The sequence below is a fragment of the Micromys minutus genome (assembly GCF_963924665.1).
Source record: "Micromys minutus genome assembly, chromosome: 13".
Taxonomy (NCBI): domain Eukaryota; kingdom Metazoa; phylum Chordata; class Mammalia; order Rodentia; family Muridae; genus Micromys; species Micromys minutus.
The window spans coordinates 32938283-32956614 of NC_137982.1; the positions used below are offsets into that span (position 1 = coordinate 32938283).

Genomic DNA, 18332 nt, shown 5'->3' on the forward strand with positions numbered 1-18332 from the left:
TTAAAAGTGTTTTTGCAAACTTTGTTTTCATTAGAGCGTGCCTAATGAAGACTTCTCAGTTTACATGAGTATGCAGAGAGTAAGACATGTGACATTCAGCCTCCATTCACTCTCTTCCACCTCCAAACACAGAAGTCCACACACATCATTTTAGTGTGATTTTTCTAAAAGGTGTGGTGAGGCTTTCATAAAACAGAGAGCACGAAGCTTGGAAAGTTCGGCCTGACCCTGGTTGAATTCTACTAAATCTCATGTGTTTGAGTCATTACAAAAGCCTATGTCGACTCACCATCTACTGTTTCTCATCTGGATTCAGTGTCCCCATTGAGCAATATTCTTGGGCCCACCAACGAGGCAGCAACCCACAGAAACTGATAGAAACCTGGTGTAGGCAAAACAAATCCATCCCAAATGAGAGAGAGAGAGGCAAACCCCAGTCGGTGATAACAACCCACAAATCCTGCAAGCGAGCTCCGACACTGAGACACCTGCAGATATTGCCAACATGGAGAGGAGCTGGAGAAGTTACACAGACACTATAGAATGTATCCAACTAAAATCCCAATGCAGCCTGTCCAGTCATCACCCTGGAAACATTGTCAAGAGAAAGATTTTCCACCAAAGTTACCCTGCACACTTAGAAGAAGCAACTGGCCAAATGCACAAATGTTAACATAGAAACACAGAAATACAAAGCAACAAGGTGACACACATGCCATCTCCAAGGAACACAATGACTCACTAGCAAGAAAAATGGAGAACTGCATGAAAAAGAATTCAAACTATAGACAATTCAACAAACTACAAAGGTAATTTATAATATGAATATGACATTCAGCAAAGAGTTGGCTTAAGAATGAACCAGTCGGTAAGGAAAATGCCATAATGAAACCTACACTTTGTATGCTAATTACAGAAATACATAAAAAAGAGTAACTATATGAGGTAATATATTTGCTAATAAACTGTATTAAAGTACTCCACAATGTGTATGCTTGTATATAGATATATGTATGTTTATACTTCAAAACAATATGCAACACACAATACAAACTTTATAACTATCAATTTTTAATTCCAATAAATATAACAAAAGAACCTACTAGAAATCTTGAAGCTAAAGACTCAATAAATACAATTAAAATACAGTGAGATCCTCAGCAGCAGAATTCATTAAGCAGAAGAAAATGCTTCTAAGTTTAAAAATAATTCAGACAAGCTTTAAAAGGGAAAGCACAGAGATTCCACCCTGCCAAAGAGCTGCCATGGAGTTTCTGAAACACTAAAAGTTGGACATGTAGATCCAGAAAGCTCAAAAGGTCCCTACTAGATTTGACCAAAAGACATAATCTCTGAGACCTATTCTGAACACACTGTCAGAAGTACACAGCAGAGGCTCAAGAGATGGCTTCTCACTAAAGTGTCTTCTGCAGAAGCATAACTCTAGCACCACATAAAGGCCAGCCATGGGACACTCACTTATAATCCCAGGACTAGATAGAGACATATAAAGACAGGCAGATTCCTGGCCTCAACTGGTAAGCTCCACACCACTGAGAGTCTGTCCCAACAGAAGTGGACACCATTCTTGTGGATGACACTGAGGTCATCTAGCCTCCACACAAATCTGCACACACATGTGCATCCACCAATCCACATACGCTCATTTTTTTAAAGACAAAGAGGATTCTAAAAGCAGCAAAAAGAAAAGAAAAATCATAAAATACTTCATTAAGCTTAGAGCAGACTTCTCCATAGAAACCTTACAAGCCAAGAGAGAACTGCATGGAACATTCAAAGCCCTGATCAAACAGCACAGCTGAACCCAGCATGCTATACGCATGTACACATGTGCAGCAAAGCTAATTTCAAAAATGCAGGACAAATGTAAAGTGTTCCAAAGCAAACACTGAGGAGATCCATCACTACCTGGCTGGCCTAACAAGCACTACTCAACGTGTCCTACACAGATATGAAGGGGGACTGTTGAATTAAAGACATAACAAATGTTATTTTTACATTTTACAAATGCCAGCATGCATTGAATAAAATTCAATGAAGTAAACTCTAAGACAACTTTGTGGCATGTTGCATAAAACCTAGACCTTGGGGCTAGAGAGATGGCTCAGCAGTTGAGCTGATTTGATGCTCTTGCAGTGGACACAAGTTCAGTTTTAAGCACCCATATCAAACAGCTCACAACTGTCTATAACTCCAGCTGCAGGGGATCTAAAGCCCTATTCTATCATCCACAGGCACAAAACAATGCGCGCGCGCGCGCACACACACACACACACACACACACACACACACACACACACACAGACTCATGTGTGTCCACATAAGTAAAGAACGTTTAGATCTTTTAAAAAGAACATTCATGATCCTTTGATAGGATGCATTCTGCTATAGGCAAAATAATTAAAACAAACATTCTCTTCTTGCAACACACCCAAAGCTAGTTTAATAACTGCAAAATGTGTTTTCTGGTATGAGCTAACAATAAGTTATGAACCAGTAATTTTCATGAAAATTTTCTTTTAAAACAATGCTACTAAATCTATATGACAAACATAAACTTGTGAACAATGATTACCCATCCTCCAAGAGATGCAAATGTCAGCAAGAAGTGGGAAATTGCACCAAGGGAAGTGGGGATTGCAGCGGCCAATGTTGGCTGCCTGGGTTGGCTAATGAATGGGACTAAGCAAACCCTTGAAGATCAAAGAAGTATGCTGTTTTCTCAGAACCTCTCCCTTTATTAATCACTTTTGGCAAACAACCAACAGGTGTCTATATGCAGAGGTTGAGCCTGGTCGTGCTCAGGCACTGAACCTTCCCAACAGTTCTGAGTGCACTTTCCGGACAAAATGCCCAGTGGTGGCTAAACTTATGGCTTTGTTTGTCAGTGAGGCCATGTCAATTCCATTTTGTTATTTCCCTGTGTTCTAATCACTGAGTTCATTGAGAGGAGACACATGCGCAGGCATACGTTTGTTTGAACTTTTATGAGGCCATGTTGCCTTCTGGCACCGACTTGTCTCAGTTCATCCTTAGTAGCGATGGAGTTTACAGTTTGCTTTGGTGCATGGGAAATGTGTGTGTTTCTCTTTTTACTTAAGGACACTGATAGAGGTGCACTGTGTTGGTAAACATGGGAACACAAGGAGTGCTCATGAAAAAGCCCTGGTGATATGCCCTCAAAACAGCAATATATAAGGACTTGTCACTAACTCAGTAATGAACCAAATGGTGAAACGTGTTATAATTTGTGCTGGGCTTGGCGGCACGAAACTGAAACTCTAGCATCTGGGAGGAGGTAGGAGATCAGGAGGAGCTCAGGCTCACATGAGTTCATATCAGTTCACCCTGGTAAGAGGAGTCTGTCTTAAAATAAACAAAAGGAAGAAAGAAGAGAAAGAGAGAGAAGGAAGAAGAAGAAAAAGAAGGAGGAGGAGGAGGAGGAGGAGAAGGAGAAGGAGTAGAAGAAGAAGAAGAAGAAGAAGAAGAAGAAGAAGAAGAAGAAGAAGAAGAAGAAGAAGAAGAAGAAGAAGAAGAAGAAGAAGAAGAAGAAGAAGAAGAAGAAGAAGAAGAAGAAGAAGAAGAAGAAGAAGAAGAAGAAGAAGAAGAAGAAGAAGAAGAAGAAGAAGAAGAAGAAGAAGAAGAAGAAGAAGAAGAAGAAGAAGAAGAAGAAGAAGAAGAAGAAGAAGAAGAAGGAAAACAAGAGAGGAGGTTGAGAGGAGAGAAGAGGAAACCTAAAAGGAGAAGGAAAAGAAATTATAACTTGGATTGATTTTCTAGAAGGAAATATAACAATATTCTTCACACTTAACAATATTCTTTGACTCAGAAATTCCATTTCTAAAATCCAACTGATGAGAATAATCATAGAGTTGTTCAAAAGACAGTGCATTTCAAAGTTTCTAAAGGAATATCAGAATGTAGAATACCTACTACCAAAAGGTGAGGAATTGGTTGGATTTATATGACATAATCACACATTATCCTACTATTCATCTAATAAGATGCATGTACAAGGATATTTAGTGGGTGACTCAAAACAGAGGAGAAACTAAATAAACGCCAGTGGACAAAAGAACAACAAAGGTGGGATTCAAAGTAAATGTGTATATAGAGTTCCCCTTTCCATAAGCAATAGTGAATGTGCGTGTAGAGTTCTCCTTTCCATAAACAAGAGTGGATCTCTCTTGGATTCAGGTTAATTTAATTTTTTCTCTTTGCCTATCTCTAGTTTTAAATTTTTCTGTAATGTAACTATTTCTGAATTCAGAGGCAAATGCAACAACTAAAACATTCACACAACACTAAAGCTATTACTTGAATGATGCTAACATAATATGATGAATCGAAATAATTAAGTTGAAAACCATGATCCTAAAGCACTGGCTATTTTTGTGAGAACTCACTGTTAAACAGCAGTCAGATTCAGATCTCAGAATATTAATTATGAGCCAACAGTACAAAATTTAATATACCCATCAACAATAAATTATAAATTACTTGTCATCTTGTCGTAGCCTTCTACATATTGACTTCAGATCTGACACAACTAAATGGACCATCACACAATTATGTCTCATCTACATGATTAATTCATCTAAATGTAAGGAAATTAAAGCTACGCTCTCTTTGGGGTCTAAAATATGCAATTAAACTTGCCTTCATGTTCTTAATGACACACAGGCCTAATCCACCACAGCAGAGTCCAAATTGTTTTGCCAGCATATGATGAATAAAGGGTGGGGCTCCGTTGCAGTCGGATTGTTTTTATAGTGTGTTTTAGTGAATTAGACCATCCTTTAAAGCTGTGCTGTCCAAAGAACTAGCCACCAGGCACACGTGTGTGGCTTGATGTATCCATGTTAACACGATCTGGGTTATGAGTATGCATTACAAACTGTATGAACAAAAAAGAATGTGTATAATGGCTTATCAGTAATTCTCAAATATGTGTTGCATGTTGCAATTATAATATTTTTGAAATATTAATTAAAATATGCTTGAAATGTATCAACTTTTTCTTTTTAACTTTTTTAATATAACTGGGTAAGACATTTAATTACACATTTTCATTGAACATCTCTGATCTAGGACTCAAGCTGGTTGAGCAGCTTCCTGGCATGTGTAAATAGCTTTCTTATTTAGATGGACAGAAAGGATCTCATCTATTGAATTACTAAGGGCACAGAACGAGGGAAATGGCTTCCCCTTCTCTGAGCAGTGGTCGTTTCCTGTATAAAACAGCTTTCTTTGTCCCTTTGTTTCTGCCACTCCTTGAGACAGGGTCTGGCTATGTGGTCCATCAGGTCTCCAGTTCACAGAGCTTCCATTTCTGCCTCCCAAGAGACAAGCTTACACATGGGTGCCTCACCTGACAAAATATAGCTATGAAATGAGATAAACCAAGGATGAAGGTCATGGGTACTTGTCATATCAAGCAATAGGTACTCATTAAATATCAGTTCGCTATTGAACTGCTAACTTAAGATCTTAAACCTGTGATTTGCCTATAAAATACAAACCAAATATGTGAACATGTTTATAATTTTACTAGCTGAGATGGCTGTGGTTATTGTTTATTTGAATGACTGGGTATCTGGGTTTTTTTTTTTGCTGTGTTTGTACAGATGTATATGTCATACTTTAAGAAACATGAAAAGAATTTACATTATATAGCCTACTTTGCGACCTGCTTTGTACTTATATAACACATATCACAGCTATTTGTGTCATTAAAAATCCCTATGGCTTAGAATTAGTGTAGCAATGTGCTGAATGGACACAGCATGCCAGATGCCACTGCTGGCTAATGCTTGGCTATTTAGGTAATGTCTTAGCTTGCTTTCTATTGCTGTGCTAAGCATCAAGGCCAAAAGCCACATTGTGACTAAAAAGTGTATTTCTTCTTACAGTTTATAGACTATCATAAAGGGAAGCCAAAGGATACGCAGGCAAGAACTGATGTAGACACCTTGGAGGAGTTCTGCTTACTCACTAGGTTTGCTCTCCATGGTGTGGTCAGCCTGCTTTCTTATAGAACCCAGGACTACCTGCTGAGGGATGGCACCACCCACAACTCGGCAGGCACTCCCATATCCATCACTGATAATAATAAAAAATGCCCCACAGGCTAATGTGATGGTGGAAATTCCTCAATTAAGGTTCCTTTCCTGTGATGATGTTAGCGTGTGTCAACTTCACCAAACTCTAACCGATACAGGCAGTCTTAAAGATGTTGCTACCAGTGAGAAGAGGAAAATAATATTGAGTATGCTTGAAATGAAGTATTTATTTCACTTTAAATTTTTTTCATTATGATTTCTGATGAAACAACTATTACTGCCCCAATATTAAGGTTGTGTGTGTATGCTTGTTCATGTATGTATGTGGAGACCAGAGGTTGATATTGGATAGCTAACCACTCTTCATCATATATTTTGAACCCAGGTTCCTTACTGCACATGGAGTTCACCAGTTGTTTAAGATTAGCTGGCTCTAGGCTCTAGGAATCGTCCAGCGTCCACTCCCCAATGTGAGGATTTCAGATGTGTGACCACACTTGCCTTTTAATGTGCCTACTCGGGATCTGTGCTTAGGTGCCCATGCTTGTCTTCAATAGTCACTTTACTGACTGAACCATGTTCCTGGCCCCATAGGTTTCTGGTGCCATCATGACCTTTGACAAATAATGCATGACTTTGAGAAATGTCACATGCCAATTATATGTAAACAGCCATTTCCCTTATACTGTTTTTAATCCTGGGTAAAAATATCGTCTGTTTGGCCATTTTTACAAGGTAACTATTTGAGTTTTGTTTATTCTGCATTTCTTTGATAAGTAGAGAGGGTCATACATTTCTGACTCATTTGTGTTTAGAATTAGGACCAAGAAGTTCCAGGCCACCGTGACACCTCATCCTCCAGGATCTGAATCACATGCTATGCACCACCTGCCCCCCACCTTAGTTCTGACAGTAATGAATCGCCCTGGGCTGAACCTAAGCCTCCTCAATCCTGACCATATCCCTCCATCTCCCCCTTCCCTCTCCCTCCCTCTCCCCTTCTCCCTCCCCCTCTTCCTCTCTCTGTCTATTCCCTCCCTCCCCCTTCCCTTTCTTTCCTCTCCTTTAAAGTTTATCCCTAACTAGATTATTCCCATGAGTATCAAATGCATTCCAATTATTACCTATTTTAAATAAAATTAAAACATAAGAGAGTGGGGAGATCAACAGAAAAATAAGAGATTCTGCTGCTCTCCTGACAGAAAAAATTCTCAAGTTTTCCACATTTATTCTCTTCTATCCTTCTCCACCCACTCACTCAAACCCACTCCAACTGGCCTTTTGCATTCTCCTTGCCAATGGAAATGGCTCCCAGCTATCTCCCTTTAGAACCAAACAGCTATTAGTCATTGGCATATGCAGCATTTTTTTCAGTGGTTCACCACCTCCTTTACAAACAGTACAGGCTACGTTTTCTTTGTCTTTCTTTCTCTCTCTCTCTCTCTCTCTCTCTCTCTCTCTCTCTCTCTCTCTCTCTCTCTCTCTCTCTGTCTCTGTCTCTCTGCATCTTTCTTCTGTTTATCTACCTATCATCTATCTACCATTTATCTATATCTACTTATATCTATTTATCATCTATGGATCTATCATCTATCTGTCCTTCTGTCTATGTTTTGCTGTTTCTCCCTCTTTTCTTTTCTCTTACACTGTTCTGCTCACATGTTTAGAGAGGAGTTTTGGTCTTTTTTTTCCTGGATAATTGCTTTGGTCTCCATATCCAATCTTATGTTAATTACTCACAAAAACTCTAAACCAGATCTTCTTCCTGAACTCTGAAATCACAAAGCCCAAAATGGCTGCCCCAAACTCAAGATGTCCAAGCTTGGATACCTAATCATCCCACTCCCACTAGAGAGCCTGCTCACCTCCAGTCTTGTAGATACCCAATTCAAACAAGCTAGGTACTTCAGGCAACTCCTACTGCAGTTCCCTAGCCTTTTATTTTGTGACTCTACTAGCAGATGCCTTAGCTCTACCCAATAGCTCAGAACTTCCAATCACCATGTCATCGACTAATGTGTTTGATAAAACAGGAACCAGGATAGGCAGTCTTGAAGATTTTGGTACCGATGTGAAGAGAAAGAAAAAACCAATATCTAACAATACTGAAATCAAATACTTATTTCACTTTAATGATTTTTTTCAATGTTATTTCTGAAGAGACACATATTGTTCCCCCAATACAAAGATTTCCAGTGTGTGCACACACATGGAGTCCAGAGTCGATGTTGGATATCTATCACTTCTTCACCTTAAATTTTGAGACAGGTTAACAACTTCCTGTTTGTCCAGTCTTTTTTGTGCCCCACCCCCATTATCATTAAGCACAGTAATTTATGTTTATAAACAGTAAGTAGATATTTGCAGGAAAAAAAGTAATTTTCTTCTTCATCTCCTTTTTTGTTTTCTACTTTGCTGCTTATCATTAAATTAGTTTGCAAAGTGTATTTATATATCAGGTATTTTAATATCTTTCATCTCACATGTGGCCAACATTTTTATCTGTTGCTTAATTTTTTACCATTGTTATATTTATATAACAATATAAATATATAAATATTTATTTATATTAATAGTATATGTAATATAAACAGATATAATACAATATAAAATATAAATTAAAAATATATTGCTATATTTTCCCTCTTGAAAAATTATTTCTCTTAGTCAAGTGTGAGTCCCTGCGATCTTACATGACGTCTCCCTTCCCAGAGCCAATGAACCCTATCAAGTTCTGTACATTGCTTCTGACACTCAAAAACAAATCTGTGAGTGACTATGCCAAAATTCCTTCTCTCCTGATACACACAGGATGCACTGTATATTGCTCTCTAGATTCTACATTCACAGTAAAGCTTGAATACTGTCCATTATGTAAATGTACATTTTTCTCCTTTTCACCTATAAAATAAGTTCTATGGACATTATCTACAAACCTAGTCAGTCCTTTTACGATTTTGCTCAGCCTTTCATTGCTGTAAAGATAACTAGTAAATGTGAGCACTGTGTACATATTTAGGTGCATTTGTGTGGTATTGTGATAGAGGGGATTAATTTGTGATAGAATAGGTTCCAACATCCTTCTATATAGAGATAAATTATTACATAACAATTAAGTAAAGTTAAAAAACAAAGAATTAAGGAGGGTTGAAGAAGACTGTGACCCTAATATAAAGCATGGAATTAGGGTAATAATTGTATCAAATTAGGAAAGTTTTTAGTTGCTTTATTTTAAAAGCTCAGGTCACATTGGCTTAAGATGATAATATAGACAAATAATCCTTATAAAGTATGTACAACCTCAGCCAGCCATTATAGCCGAGGCCTTTAATGCCCTCTAATCCCTTTCATTGGTAGTTGGAGGCAACAGACTTGAATTCTGAGGTCAAGACCAGCCTGGCCTACGTAGGGTGTTCCAGGATAACCAGAGCTACACAGTGAAACCCTGATTCAAATTACCAAAACTAAACTAAATTTAAATTAATAAATAATGTGTATACATTTTTACGCATGTGCACGTACTCAGAACATAGAATTCCAAAGTCCCCATTATGAGAAGCAGAGAGGAAAATAGCCATAGTACAACAAGATCCTGATAAACTGGAAGTTCAGTTAGTGTTATAATTAAGTATGCCATTCACTCTGCTAATTAAAGATTCCATTTATATGCCTTTGTGCTGCAGATGACTACTACGAACCACCCATAAATTCAAGTTATCTTCCCTCCTCCAAGAAACTACCCCTAAAAACTCACTGGCATTTACCTTCTTATTCACTGCCAGCATGTTCCTCTCTTCTTCAGTTAATGTCTGCACATAAGGCATACGTGCCTAGGGCATATACATACATTTCTTTCCCCCTCTAATACTGCCAGTTGTCTAAGACAAAAAGTCATCTTCTAGACTAATCTAGAACCTCTTTTAAAGAAGCTTAACAGAGACCACTGTCTAGTACGAATTTTCCAATAGTTATCAAATAAAACACAGCATTTATATTAAGAGGCTTGTGGGTAATATACAAACTCTTGCTATGATTTATGAACCTTCTGCTTTTTCATAACAGAGACTCACCTGCCTCTGCCTCTTCCAAGGGCTGGACTAAAGGTGTGCATGGCCACGCCAGGCCCAGTAAAACTTTTACAAGCCTTGTTATCAGGAAAATATTTTGAAAGTAAGAAAAAGCAAAATAAACATAGAGCATTCTTTCCAGTTGGGTATACTGTGCATGTCTATAATTCTAGCACTTGGGAGAGTAAGGAAGGTGACCATAGGTCTGAGACTAGAGGACACTGCAAGCCACTGCCAAGCCAGATCATGGTACAGAGTGAAACCCTATCTCAAAAAACCAAGAGCCAAAGAATTATTTCTGTAAGAGAACTTACCAAGTATATACAAAGCCTTGGGTTAGATTCCCCAGCATCATAATAAAATAATGAAGCAAAATAAAAACTATTATTTTTATTCAACAACCTCGGCCAAAAATATATTGACCATATTGCAATCACACATAGCTAGAAGATAGAAGACAGTAAATCAGAAGTCTAGTGATCCTGAACACAAATTCAAATACAGTCAGTCCTTTGGGAGTCAAGGGGTTATATTTGATCACCTGCGTATGTCTTCTAATTGCAGATCAAAATCTTCAAGTTTCTCTTGGTATTTCTCTGTAAATTTACAGAACTCGTTAAGGATTGATGATTTCAGATCAGGGTATGGGCAATCCAACGTTTCTAACTCCAGGGGCTGCTCACTGAGAAGGTTAGACTTTTCTTCTGAAGAGTGACCTAGTAGCTAAAGAAATGGTTATTTTATTTAACAAAAACACAAGGTGGGTAACCGAATAAAATAAGCAGTTGCATCACACTTACCTTCACACTCCAGGCCAAAAGTTCTTTTTCTAAGTGCCATTGCTCCTGATGAAGTCTTTCAAAGGCAGCCTTAGATTGTTTTTTGACAAAGTCAACCTAGAGGACATAGCATGTGGACAAGAAGCATGTAAATTATTGCAACTTACCCAAGATTATTTCTCATGAAAAACACAGTCTCAGAAGCCAGTAGGGGGTAAAAACTTAGAGGAGAGAAAAACCCTTTTGAAGATCTGTGAAAAAAAGAGCAGCCAGAGAGCCAGGGCTTGCACATAAACGAGCCTCAATGAGGAGACCAGACCTTTTACCAAAACAGGGCTCACAACATAATGGTCCCAGCAAGCCCTGTTCTGGGTTTGGAATTGGTGATGAAAACCATGCCTTCGCTCTCAAGCATCCTTGCTACTAGTCTACAGCTAGAAATAGCTAAAGCTTTTTAGTATCCATGAAAGATGTATAGCATTATAGAATACTGACAGGTACAGAGATGAAAGTTCAGATTCTAAACCTAGCACCACAAACTAGCAAACAAAGGACACACGGAGGCATACCGAATAGGAACAACTGAGACGTCTCTGGTCAACAAAGAACTAAAGGGCAAATGGGGCCATCAGCCAGACAGAGAAAAGAGCTGGCCTAAGAGCTCTGAGACAAGAGTAGATTTGGCATGTGAAAGACCGAGTACAAAATGATATGGGACAGTGTCATACAAGAGATGTGATTGAAGGAGGACTCAGTGGTGGGGGTTGTGGGTGGGTTTACTGGACTAGGAAGTGCCTGTGGGGAAAGTCAGACAATTTGATCGCCATGTTCTGGGCCAAGATCTAAAAATGCACTAGGAGGAGGGACAAGGATGAAGGCAGAAGGGTGAGTTCAAATGAGGTTGCCTGGACATATTCAAGTTCATCTTGATATTGAGAGCCCTTTACCTAACCCCACAGGCCAGGTGTTTGTTTCAACTGTTCTATTTCAGACAGAAATGAAGTATTACATTATGCTTCATTGTGTTTGGTGTGTATTGGTGTTTTGCCTATGTATATGTCTGTGTGAGGGCATCAGGTCTTAGAGTTACAGACAGTTGTGAGCTGCCACGTGAGTGCTAAAAATTTAACCTGGTTCCTCTGAAAGAGCAACAAGAGCACTTAACTGCTGAGCCACCTCTCCAGCCCAACGTTATGGGTTTTTTTTTTTTTTTCAAATTGGATATTTTCTTTACTTACATTTCAAATGTCATCTCCTTTCGCAGTTCTTGTCTAGAATCCTCCAATCCCTTCTGCCTTCCCTATGCCTCTATGAGAGTGTTCCTCCACCCATCCACCCACTCTCTCCTATCACTGGCATTCCCCTATACTGGGGCATTGAGCCTTCACAGGGCCAAGGGCCTCTTCTCTCATTGATGCCCAATAAGGCCATCCTCTGCTACGTATGTGGCTGGAGCCATGGGTCCCTCCATGTGCGGTCATTGGTTGGTGGTTTAGTCTCTGGGAGCTCTGGGGGATCTGGTTGGTTGATATTGTTGTTCTTCCTCTGAGGTTGAAAACCCCTTCAGCTTCTTCAGTCCTTTTTCTAACTCCTCTATTGGGGACTCTGTTTTCAGTCCAATGGTTGGTTGAGAGCAACTGACTCTGTATTTCTCAAGCTCTGGCAGAGCCTCTCAGGAGACTGCCATACCTAAATTTAGTAAAAGCAGTATACAGCAAACCAGTAGCCAATATCAAACTAAATGAAGAGAAACTTGAAGCAATCCCACTAAAATCAGGGACTCGACAAGGCTGCCCACTCTCCCCCTACCTATTCAATATAGTACTTGATGCCCTAGCCAGAGCAATTAAACAACAAAAAAAGATCAAAGGGATACAAACTGGAAGGAAAAATGTCAAAATATCACTATTTGCAGATGATATGATAGTATACTTCAGTGACCCCAAAAATTCTACCAGAGAACTCCTAAACCTAATAAACAGCTTCAGCAAAGTGTCTGGGTATAAAATTAACTCAAACAAAACAGTAGCCTTCCTCTACTCAATGGACAAACAGGCTGAGAATGAAATTAGGGAAACGGTACCCTTTACAATAGTCACAAAAATATATATATAATACAATACATTGGTGTAACTCTAACCAAGCAAGTGAAAGGTCTGTATGACAAGAACTTCAAGTTTCTAAAGAAAGAAATCAAAGATCTCAGAAGATGGAAAGATCTTCGAGGATCATGGATTGGCAGGGTAAATGTAATTAAAAAATGGTTATCTTGCCAAAAGCAATCCATAGATTCAATGCAATCCCCATCAAAATTCAAACTCAATTCTTCATAGAGTTGGAAAAATCAATTTGTAAATTCAGTTGGAATAAAAAAAAAAACAAAAACAGGATAACAAAAACTATTCTCAATGATAAAAGAACATCTGGGGGAATCTTGATGTCCAACCTCAAGCTATATTACCAAACAATCGTGATTTAAAAAAAAAAAAAAATAGCAAAACTGTATGGTATTGGTACAGAGACAGGCAGGTAGATCAATGGACTAGAACTGAAGAGCCAAAAATGAACCCACAAACCTATGGTCACTTGATCTTTGACAAAGGAGCTAAAAACATCCAGTGAGAAAAAGACAGCATTTTCAACAAATGGTCCTGGTTCAACTGGCAGTCAGCATGTAGAAGAATGCAAATCAATCCATTCTTATAACCTTGTACAAAGCTCAAGTCCAAGGGAATCAAGGACTTCCACATAAAACCCGATACACTGAAACGAATAGAAGAGAAAATAGGGGACATGCCTAGAACACATACACACAGGAGAAAATTTTCTGAACAGAACACCAATGACATACGCTATAAGATCAAGAATTGACAAATGGAACCTCATAAAATTAAAAAGCTTCTGTAAGGCAAAGGACACTGTCAAGAAAACAAAACAGAAGCCAACAGATTTAAAAAAGATCTTTACCAATCCTACATCCAATAGAAGATATATATATATGTATGTATGTATGTATGTATGTATGTATGTATGGATGGATGGATATGTTAGACTCCAGAGAACCAAGTAACATATTAAAAATGGGGGACAGAGAGCTAAACAGAGAATTCTCAACTGAAGAATATCAAATGGCCAAGAGACACCTAAAGAAATGCTCAACATCCTTAGTCATCAGGGAAATGCAAATCAAAACAACCCTGAGATTCTACCTCACATCAGTTAGAATGGCTAAGATCAAAAACTCAGATAACAGCAGATGCTGGCAAGGATGTGGAGAAAGGAGCACTCCTCCATTGCTGGTGGGACTGCGAGCTGGTGCAACCACTCTGGAAATCAGACTGGAGGTTCCTCAGAAAATTGGACATAGTACTACCTAAAGACCCAGCTATACTTCTCCTGGGCATATACCCAAAGGACACTCCAACATGTAACAAAAACACATGCCCCACCATGTTCATAGTAGCCTTATGTATACTAGCCAGAAAGTGGAAAGAACCCAGATGTCCTTCAACAGAGGAATGAATACAGACAATGTGGTGCATTTATAGAATGGAGTACTATTCAGCTATTAAAAACAATGACTACATGAAATTCTTAGGCAAATGGATGGAACTAGAAAATATCCTGAGTGAGGTAACCCAAGTGGATAATAGCCCAAAAGCTCAGAATATGCTAAATAAAATCCACAGACCACATGAAGCTCAAGAAGATGGAAGACCAAAGTGTGGATGCTTCAGTACTTCTTAGAAGGGGGAACAAAATATGCACAGGAGGAAATACAGAGAAAAACTGTAAAGCATAAATGGAAGGAAAGGTCATCCAGAGACAGCCCCACCCAGGGATCCATCCCATATACAGTCACCAAACCAAAACAATATTGTGGATGCCAAAAAGTGTATGCTGACAACATTATGCTTTTAAAAGACAACATACTGACCTCTTCCAGAATTGTTGTTGAGTCTGGCCCCTTATGGCTGGGTGTACCTTCAGAAATGTGGTGCTGTCTCTTTAGGCCTATTCTCAGTTGATGAATAGGGTCAATGACAGCTGTAATATATGCACACCATTGTTCTGACAGCTCTTTCTCTGTGTGAAGTGAAATTGAATCAAGGAAGATGTTATTATTTTAGATAAAGAACAGATTGTTAATTTATACTTTTTGATATTTGCTAAGAAAAAAACAGACAGTTGTTACTACAAGAAGAGCATGAAGGGGGCGGGACAATGTTCATAGTTCCATATAAAATTCCCTTTATATGGAGGTTCAAAAAAAACTCACCAAAATTCATAAGCTCACAAAAACATTCATTTCCAATGCACTCCTCATTGAGACAAGATCTTATTTCAGACTCCAATTTACATCTAAAACAGACATGATCTCAATCAATTTCTGTACAGTTATAATCATACATATAACCTTAAAATGAATAGAGTAGGAACAGGCCATCAGATTTGGTTTTTGTACATCTGCTGGTTGATTTGAGCCATGTACTGAGTTTCTAACATAGGCAGAAACAATGGGATGAGTGTGGGCCGCACCCTCTACAGTTCTTGGCAGCATGCCACACTAAGCACCCTGGGTACCCGGAAGCCACTCGGCATGCTAAGTATTCAGCACAGAAAGACCCCTAAGGCAGCTGGTTGGAGAAGAGGAACAAGGAGCAGCAATGGCTGCCCTAGAAGGGAAGAGGGGCCAACCTGGACCTGCAAGGAGGTCCTAAAAGTGAGGGATGATGAGAGTCTGAGCCAGACAAATGGGAACAAAAAACCTTTTTGTATTTAAATGTGTCAGTGATCAATACATCTTTATAATGTTTTTCTTTATTTTTAAAGATACAGTCTTATTTAGAGTAAAACCATAGTAACCTCTAGGTGGGCATTCAACACAGTTACATTTTGTGCACCTTGCTTATGTAACTAAATCTCAGACTTGTTGCTGATGTGTACTTTAGTTTTGAAATGGCATGAGAAAATAGTAGCCATTATAATGAGTTAATATGACTGCCATTTTTCATTTCACAAACAAGATTCTATTATTTGACTACATGTATTTTGTGTGGTTGAAATAACAGCATATTTAATGATTCATGTTGTAGTGTGGTGGGGTTGCTCTGCCTGTCACTTATATTTTACACTATTTCCAAATAGTTTTCAATTTAATGTTGTCATATTATTGGAGGATGTCACACGTATAGGTGCCATCATCTTCCAAGCCAATTCCTATATGTGAATAAAGGTGAAAGGCTATTGTAAGTGACCCTTCTCTACTTCCTAGCAGGTAGCTTTTAGCAGATAGGGGAAGAAGGTATGCATATGTGTGTGCATCTGTGTATACATGTTGGTATGCTTGGGTGTGTGTACAAAGAGGTCAGAGGTCAGCCATAAGTGTCTTCCCATTTTGAGGCATATCTCTCACTGGCATAGAGATTGCCCAGTAGGCTGAACTGGCTGGCCAGTGAGCCCAGGGTTCCATCCATCCTCACTTTGGCAGCACTAGGATCCCAAATGTGTGCTGTACTCTTAGCTTTTCTTTAAACCTGGCTTTTAAGGATCAAACTCAGACTCTTGGTCTTGTTTAGCTAAGAGCTCTACCAGTCAAACCGCCCAAGCCTTTGTTTCTAAAAGCATACCTGCCACTGTTATATGTACGGTGAGTACATTTTTGTTTGCTTTTCAAGACAGGACTTCTTTGTGCAGTCCTGTCTGTCCTAGAACTCACTCTGTAGACCAGGATGACCTCAAACTCAAGAGATCCACCTGCCTCTGCCTCCTAAGTTCTGGGACCAAAGGTGTGTACCACCACCACACGCACACACGCACAGCATCCTTTTTCTCTTTTCTTTTTTAGGGGCTGAAGTAGGGTAGGTGTATTTTTATAAAGACAACCCAGAATTCACTTTAGAACAGAGTTGTTTACATACAAATGTAGCTCTTGAGCAACCAGCTTGGCTTCTTTTATTTGAGAAAGCATTAGAGTTCATAAGCTTCCAGAAAAAGGAAGCTGTGTGCTCCTCTGGTGATCTTAGGGAACCAATTCCCCATGCAGAACTTTGAGTCCTTAGGCAAGGGTGATACCTGTACCAGACTCAGACACACCCTTCACTAGAATACCACCTGCAAACCATTGCATTGCAAGACATACATACTGTAGCGTCTACAAATAATTGTACCAAATCTTTGCATCACTTTGTGTCATGAATAAAGTAAGAGCAAACACTTCTGGGAACATGTAATAAAGTCAACAGACCATATGATTTGAGTAAGCTAAATTTCAGATAAAATTTACAACTTTAAATATTAAGCAAATTTGATATTAGGAAATTGTATCTAGCTCCCTGAGTTCAGATCTCAAGGTCCTAACGTACCTCGCTGTGTGTGTGGCTGTGTGTGTGGACATACATGTACACACGTAGAGGCCACAGGCTGATATTGAGTATCATTTTTTACTATTCTTCACCTTATTATTTTAAAAGATTTATTTATTTGTGTGTTCTGCTTACACATATGTATGTGCACCCTACATACATGTACATAGGTACACCATGCATGTCTTGAATATAGTAAGAGGTTTCTGATCCCCTGAGCCTGGGGTTATAGACAGTTAACAGACTCCTGGAATTTTAACCTGAATCCTCAACAAGAGCATCAAGGGCTCTTAACTCCAGCCATCTACCTTAGTTTTTGAGATAGTGTTTCTCACTCAACTTGGAACTTGCCAACTCAGCTAGACTTGCTGGCCAGCAAGCTCCAAGGATCATCATGTCCCCAGCTCATTAGGACACTGCAGGCCAGCGTGCCAGGAATTGTGTCATCTGGGTAGTAGAGATGAAACTCAGAGTCCTTGTGCCTCCCTCCCAAGCTCTTTACCAACTGAACCGTCTCCTAGCCCCATCCATCCTTAGTTTGTACTAGCGAGGGTGGAGAACCAGATCTGCTTTGGTAGGAATAGAACGTTTCAGGAAAAAGAAAAGCCAGCCAGCTCCAAGATACTAGAAGACAGGAAACAAATACCAATGTTTCAACCCCAGCTTCCCACAGGCTGCCTTGTTTATTCTCTGCAGACACTTTAACCTTCTCAGCTCAGTCAGGATTCCCAGCATCAGTCCCAGGAGAGCCATGAGACCTACGTGGTACAGTTATTGTCTTGTTTGAGGTTAAGCATCGTAATCATTATCTGTGTTATCTGGTACATACTCATTTACCAAGGAAGGTTAAACTATTGTGCCCCTTATCTTCTGCAGGTCTTCTGAGGCCCTTAAATAAGAGTCTTTTCCTTATTAAGGGAGTACAGACTATGTGTGTGTGTCTATGTGTGCATGTGCATGTGTGTGCGTGTGTGTGTGTGTGTGTGTGTGTGTGTGTGTGTGTGTGCGTGTGCATTTTAATTTTTTATTTTTTTGAGA

General features: G+C 39.2%; 1 protein-coding gene across 2 annotated transcripts in view; it reads right to left on the reverse strand.

Annotated features, from left to right (window-relative positions):
- CCDC148 (coiled-coil domain containing 148) overlaps nt 1-18332 on the reverse strand; it is a gene marked incomplete at both ends in the record, with an annotated part of 183164 nt that overhangs the window by 152830 nt on the left and 12002 nt on the right. For both annotated transcript variants that reach the window (XM_080927016.1, XM_080927015.1), the window contains 4 exons: nt 10692-10873; nt 10951-11046; nt 14867-15015; nt 15209-15291. In XM_080927016.1, the coding sequence (XP_080783142.1) occupies nt 10692-10873; nt 10951-11046; nt 14867-15015; nt 15209-15291 (510 nt within the window). The remainder of the gene's footprint in view (nt 1-10691; nt 10874-10950; nt 11047-14866; nt 15016-15208; nt 15292-18332) is intronic.